This window comes from Cryptotermes secundus, unplaced genomic scaffold, assembly GCF_002891405.2.
Source record: "Cryptotermes secundus unplaced genomic scaffold, Csec_1.0 scaffold179, whole genome shotgun sequence".
In the NCBI taxonomy this organism is placed as follows: domain Eukaryota; kingdom Metazoa; phylum Arthropoda; class Insecta; order Blattodea; family Kalotermitidae; genus Cryptotermes; species Cryptotermes secundus.
In genome coordinates, this window is record NW_019724586.1 from 919,222 (window position 1) to 926,781 (window position 7,560).

Below are 7,560 nucleotides of genomic sequence, written 5' to 3' on the forward strand. Positions count from 1 at the left end.
GAGGTAGACAGGAGGGCACGTAGCTTTGCGGTTGGAAAATGTGACGTGATAGGATTTAGTTTCATTTGCTTTTAGTCGCCAAAGTGAGAGCCAGCTTTCTATGGAATTGAGATTGTTTTGAAGTTTGAGGGATGCAGTGACTGGATTAGGGTCGGAGGCTAATATAGCTGTGTCATCAGCAAAGGTGGCAGTAGTTGTGTAGGGAAAAGTTGGGAGGTCATTGGTGTAGAGGAGATAAAGGAGGGGGCCTAGCACACTACCTTGGGGAACTCCTGCATGGATAGGAGACTGAATTTGTACTGTTGAGGATTCAATCGGCTTTTGGTTTCGGCGTCACCTCCCAGTACGCTATCTGACTCCAACACAGCAGACACCTACTTAGAAACCTAAAAGTAGGTCAAGTAGGCGGAGAATTCACAGCTTTATATGGAAACCGAATTTCATTGCCGTGTTGCGAAGAGCCCGGCTACTGGCCCTTCCCATGAGCGAAATAAATACACAGCCTTGCCGTATTTCTTAAGATCCTTCTTTCATTATTGCATCCTCACATCCGCCACAACAACACGGAATTAGTTCAAGCACGTAGTTTCATTTTCTTGGTATAAGGCCGAGAATGTAGATTGGTATTATGTGCATTGTCTCCTAACAACTATGTAGTAGTAATGACCAATTGATATTTGTTGATGTTGTATTTTAGCGTCCTGTTGCACTGATTTTCATCCATGATATGTATGTAATGGCCCTCTTGTAGTGCACTCAATTTCATATGTCGCTTCTTACTACATGTTTCAGCAACATAGTGCCATCTTCAGGTTCGTTATTTATGCTAAGCTATTATATTGTCGTTTCTGTGTGTACTCGTACTGTGTCTGTGATGTGTCCTTCCTTTTTGGCTCGCAGCCAAAAAGGAAGGACACATCACAGACACAGTACACACAGAAACGACTTCCATAAAGGACGAACCATAATACGCTAGTTTGAATTTAGACGTACAGAAGAATAATCTTAACAAGTTTTAGTACATACAAATTTTATTATAGTTGACGAATAATGTATTTTCTAAATAATTTTATGAAAGACACAAGATGGTAAACAATGTAATAGCTTAGCGTAAATAACGAACCTGAAGATGGCACTATGTTGCCGAAACATGTAGTAAGAAGCGACATATGAAATTGAGTGCACTGCAAGACGGCCATTACATACGTATCATGGATATTTGTTGACTTTTAAACTATTCGATGTAGTTACATATTATTTTCATTTTCGCTGTGTCGAAACAATTCAGATGCGTACATAAAATTCGTGTTTCTTTTTCCATTCGAATGGATGAGTCCAACTTTGTAAATTGATCACAATTCTATATGATTTCGTCTCCTTGACTCAGTTAGGGAGTGAAATGGTTACAGTCTGATAAAGAAATGTAGGGCGGTTATGTAAACTCGAATCTAGTACACCTTCGACTACAAGTAGGTCTAAAAAAAGTAAACTTCAATTACGTAAATTGTTTAGCTAAACTATTATGGATTAAGGTTCTCACAGAATTGATTATGAAGAGCTCTATCTTTTGAGATGTGTTGCCTTGTAGTTCCCATAGAAGTTCAGTCTCAGCCGGGTTACCACTTCACCAGAAAGAATTTTTGATGGTTTTGTCAGCGTTCTATACAAATTTTAGGGAAAATCTTTCAGTTAGACCAAAAATGCCTTCTACTGAATGCTTCACTATTCAGCATTCATGATCGCCTTCCCATTTCCTTCATCGCAATAACAATTATTAAAACAGCATCGTTGAATGATGTAAGAGTTAAAAAAAAACCAGTAGATGGAAGGATAATATTAAAATGGATCTTAGATAAATCAGATGTTATGTGGTCTGGATTGATCTGGCTCAAGTGATGGACCACTAACGGGCTCTTGTAAACGCGGTAATGAACCTTGTGGTTCCGTAAAACGTTGGAAAGACCTTGAGTAGATGAACGACTGCCGGCTTCTCAAGAAGGCCTCAGCTCCATAGACTTAGTTAATTAGTAAGTTAGTTCTTTTTTCTTTCTTTCCCCCCCCCCCGGCACTACAACCCCAGTGGGCCTAGGCCTACCTCCGAGAACTTCTCCGTTCACTTGGGTTTTACTAGATCTTAGACATTCGGAAGGACTCCTTGGGCGGGTGATCAGCTCGTCGCAAGGCCTCTCCCTGTACACAAACACAGAAAAACTCACACATACAAACTAAACATCCATGCCCTGAGTGGGATTCGAACCCACGATCCCGGTTTCCGAGCGAGCGAAGACAGTACATGCCTTAGACCGCTGGGCTACCGTGACCGGCAAGTTAGTTCTTTAGTAACAAATATACGAGGGGTTAGGGTTGCGGCAACGCCCTAGACTTACATTATGTACAAGTGCTCCTTTCGAATTACGGCCAATTCAACAGCTATCCGAACTTAGGTTTTCGTGTCCTTCCTCAGTCCCTCTGGGATAAATCTGCCTTATTACTTTGCTTATGGCACATTACTTCCTACCAAATGCTTTCCAATTCACTATTCATGAATCATTGTATAGCATGTACACGCAACCTACTTGTATATTTAAGAGTAAATTCTTGATTCATGTCACATGAACGTTTTCATTTTGTGATGTTTCGTAACATACTGTTTGTTTACAGTGAGGGTTAGCTCCTGGAAATCCCCATACCGCCAAACCGTCCTTTCTTGCCTGTCGATGTCGGTTTACTGAACATATTCACACGTAAACTCCGTATCTGGAGTTAGTCGAAACATCATCAAGGAAAATACAATTTGGGATGACTGGCGTAGAAGACAGGATGGTGCAGTAATGGATCTTACGGAATAGGCCTTGACGGTGTGGACTGGATTCAACTGGCTTAGATAGGTTCCAGTGGCTAGTTATTTGAATACGGCAATGAATCTCCAGATTCCCTAAAATGTAGGGGATTTTTTGACGAGATGAGCAGCTATCAACTTATAAAGCGGGACGCGTATTCATAGACCATTAAAATAAACAATGAAAATATTAAGACTGGCCCCTGCTCCGAAGAGACTGTGCATTTTCGTTTTGAGTTTCTTTCGATCTAATATTGAAGTTTTATCATTAATTCTCTCTCTCTCTCTCTCTCTGGCTCCACAGACAGTTGACTGATAACGATTGCCATATAAGCTTACGTATCGAGTCGGTCAGAGGCCTTATGAACTCTCTGTGTGGACGATTCCTTCCATGACATGTAATGGTAGTAGGGTTGCCTTTGTAGTAGTAACCCACAGTGATGGCTCTGGGGTCAAAGCTGACGTGTATTACAAGTGTGTGAGATAGATTGATTTATAGGTTATGTAACGGTTCTGTTTGAACAGTCGATGTCATATACTGTCGAATGAAATAAGAAGATACCGAACGGTCTAACACAGCGGTAAAACTCTTGACCCGCGTTCGTGAGAAGCTGCATACGCACCTCGGCTAGGACATCGGCAAATCTAGCTGAGGCTTCTCGCGGATTTTCTCAGTCCCCCCAGATTAATTCTAGGATAGTACCTCGGTTAGGACACGACGGCTTCCTTCCAAATAATTCCTCTGTAATCCATCTACGCAGTGTAGCTGCTGGAAGCGTCGTTTAATAGCCCACATATAAGTAAGTAAATAAGATGAGAATATGATAATGAAGGATGATTAGATGTAAAATGCAAAGGCAGAAAGAGAGAAGAAACGGTAGTAAGGAAAAAAAGAAGTGAAGAAAGAATGCAAACAAAATTCCACCGTCAATAGATCTTAGTTCAAGCTGAGGTTCGTAGGTTCAGTGTCTGGGCCATGTCCTCTGGCTGCTGTTTTGAGCCGTTTGGACGACAAGCAATTCGTGTAGAGCATTTCTTTGGTAGGACTCCTCAAACGGACACTCAAGGGAAGTCATGACTCTTGCGGCTATCAAGAATTTTTTCGAATCTCAGTGCAATATAAACAGACCCAACAAAATACAAAATTGTAAAATATTTTTATAATAAGAACAACCTACAAGCATATAGAAAATAAGTTAATTTATTTTCCTCTCTACTTACTTCCATATATCAAGATGCCATACGTTTCTGCCATGTAATAGGAACGAAAGAATAAACTGATTTCTTTTGAGTGTGCTGCTTCACATAATTTAACCGGCTAAGATTTGGAAGATAGGGGTTCGAGTTCCAAGCAGAAGCAGGTACATTTCTCTTGCCCTCCACATCCGTGCCAAGTCTGGGACCGGCCTCCTCTTTTCTGAATATAGAGGCTTTTCTCGAGCTTGAAGCTGCCGGAACATAGTGTTAATTTCTCGCTCCCAGGTAAAAAAAAAAAAAAAACATGAAGATTTTCTGCACTCACCCTGTATGCATCTTGACGTGAGTCTCATTTGAATCTCTCTGAAGGCGCTTAAAATGAACTGAACAGCTCAAATATGCTACATAGAACTTCTCATTGCTTGTGGTGAATATGAGGTTCTCACGGCCACGAATTTTGTGCTCTGGTTGTGGTAGGCGTTTGTCTGACCAAAATATACATTCGAAACTAGCTACTTTCTTGCACAGCAATGTATGCACATTACACACACATATCACAACTATAGCCAAGAATGGAGAGAGAACCGTGGACGAGGAATCATGATTACATTCTGCTACCAGATGCTGACCCATCAAGCTGCGCGTCTCTCTTTCGAATTGTCTTATTTCCTGTCAGTTCTCCCACGTCAAAATACGTTTCAAATTCCTCGTCCAAATCTATCCTGTTCTGCGTAGTGTTTCCAAATATTGTTTACCTCTAACAGATGGCCGTGGCATAGCTCAGGTGGTTAGATGCTGAGTTGTTTCCGCCGAGGTTTGGCTTCAGGCTTAGAGCAATCCATCTAGATTTGGACGAAATGGTATGAAACAGACATTTCTAAGTGTACGCCTGTTTTTTTCCTGTACTCATCATTTCAGTAATGCTCCATACTCACGTGTGGTCAGCTTCATCGGCAGGGGCTGGTACAGTAGTCCCAGTTGAGACCGCAGTGTTAAATTACTCAGCCTCGCCACACCATTGTTATTATGGGGCTCATAGAAACCTCCTCACCTTTGTGTGGCATTGAATATGTTGGTTTCTCTTTGGGAGCACATAAAATTGATAAGACAGACCAGTTAACTAAAATGTAGTGAAAGTAAAAGACTGGATGGGCCCCGGTCTGAAACTCGACAGAGACATTCTTCTCAACAGAAGGCATCCAGGTCGATTCTGAGCACTCCCAGACCCCTGTCTCCGGGTACTGTGTATTCTCTCGCCTCAGATTTGAAGCTAACCACCAATCTGCATCTTGGGCCTAGAATGCATTTCTTTTGCCATAAGAGCTCAACAAACCTGGCCTGGTATCTGGGTGAATGGATCGCCTCACTTTTACTTCATGTTTACTGAAGAGTTGGTGCGATAGTAGCGCTGTAAACTAGTGCTTTGGCAGTACCCATTGTTCTGTGACGAGTTTGTTTGCATCACACTTTCCAGTTGAATGCTATTATGGTACCTATAAACAAGCCACGAATACGCCATTGCAATTTCTTATCTATTCACCAACCGTGCTAATTTACCACTTCATGAAATGCTGTAGAACATATGCAATTAAACTACCATCATAAAGTAACATAATAACAACAGTATACTTTGGCATGCAGAATGTGGTCTCTAGTCTTGTCACATGGCACATACAAATTGGAACTTGTTTTCACGATACCGTTAATGAATGCAAATGCACTGAAGCAACAGTACTGTTGTTACTAGTTAGTTATTTCCAGAATGAATTAATGTTATCCTTTGTTACAATGTGGAGGCAGACAATTAGTGTTTGAGGGCATATTTTGGCCGTTGTTGTAGCACATCTGGTGTGTCGCCCCGTGTCTGCGGGTATGCAAGATCTCCTGTGCAGCAACTAGAAACTTCCTTCAGGCATGCACCCATGCCACCGTCATCCCATTCACAGAAGCTCTCAGCTACTTCTGGTCAAGGATCAGTGTTAAAATGCAGAAGTTACCAGAGGCAACCACAGAACGCAAGGAAGACATTCTACTTATCTGAGTTAAGTCGGAACTTGTCTGTAAATGGTCATCAAGAACAGTATATTTCTTCTTTATGCTATATCTACTCGTGTACTCGGCTAGAGCCTAATAGTTCTTCAGATTCGTGTGAAATTTCGAAAGACGATGGCATGTGTTATACAGTCATGCTTAGAGGCCTTTATCTGTGTCAAGAATCATATGTGTGAATATTTCAGGTTCATGTGCTTATACTTTAACGCATTAGTCAGCGTCTGACTGAAGTGTTAAATAAGCATGGATGAAGTTGCCTCTCTCACAATTAAATAAAATCTATGAGAAATCCCACGCTAGTTAAATTATAAAATGATTTGTAATTTATCACTTAGAGTCCCTGTAAGTTATCCATTAAGAGGAACTGATGATGATGATGACGGTGACTACGATGATAGGAGAGGGATTACACCGAATCCCTGAGTAGTTTTGTACTGCTGTCTAGATTAGGTCTATTGCGCAAGTCCCCCATCATGTAGATCATGAGGATGATAACAGATGCACTGACTAGATCGAAGTAATTTAAGTCATGATCGAATCATGACTAGAAGTATTCTTGGAGGGAAACTTTAACCAGTGTTACATTGTACACCACAAATCCCATATTCCTTTCGAATTAAATCCAGGCCCAGTACTTAGAATATCACAATTTATTGAAGCTAAAATAATTCGTTTTCTTTGGTATTATGTCCTCATAAATAAGTGCATGTGTGTGAAAGAGTTCGGTGAAATTTGCAACAAAATATGGTAGTATGAAACCATTTCTAAACATTCTTGCAAGCGCCTTTTCTTATTAAGTTCAAAATTTATCTCCCCTGGTCTCTTTATGAGTTACTTCACACCGTTCTTATGATTCTTCTAAGTTTCTAAAATGCTGCTATTTAAATTGTAATGTTGTACATTTCTTAACGCTAGTGACATCTGTTGTAATTTTATCCACTTGTAAGGACAATAAACCTCCTCTAATCTGCATTTATTTCACAATTATATAAATAATAAGAGTGTAAATAAGCTGGTCACAGTAGCCGAGCGGTCTACGGCATGCATTGTCTTCGCTCGCTCGGAAGCCGGGATCGTGGGTTCGAATCCCACTCAGGGCATGGATGTTTGTGTGCGTTTTTCTGTGTTTGTGTACAGGTAGAGACCTTGCGACGAGCTGATCACCCGCCCAAGGAGTCCTCCCTAATGTGTAAGATCTAGAAAAACCGAAGTGAACGGAGAATTTCATGGAGGTAGGCCTAGGCCCACTGGGGCTGTAGTGCCAAGGAAAATAAAAGAGTGTAAATAACTATTTTGAAATGCGGACTATTCGCGGAACCGCAGATCAACTGAGTCAGAAACCACGAGTCTTGTCTTACTAAATGCTGTATCATTAAATATCAAATGTTCGCTGTTAAAGAGTTTTATCTTCCTGACTATAAAGCCTTTTAGCCCCTTGAAATTACACCGATGTTTCGGAAGAACATGTATCT

The 7,560-nt window shown here is 41.0% G+C and overlaps 1 protein-coding gene across 2 annotated transcripts in view; it reads left to right on the top strand.

The window, feature by feature from the left end:
• The window catches only part of LOC111862313 (caveolin-3-like), a 20,551-nt gene extending 13,433 nt beyond the window's left edge, over positions 1-7,118 (top strand). For both annotated transcript variants that reach the window (XM_023847597.2, XM_023847596.2), the window contains exon 5: positions 5,877-7,118. In XM_023847597.2, coding sequence (XP_023703365.1) covers positions 5,877-6,077 — 201 coding nt within the window. In that variant the 3' untranslated portion in view covers positions 6,078-7,118. The remainder of the gene's footprint in view (positions 1-5,876) is intronic.
• Positions 7,119-7,560: the final 442 nt, after the last annotated feature.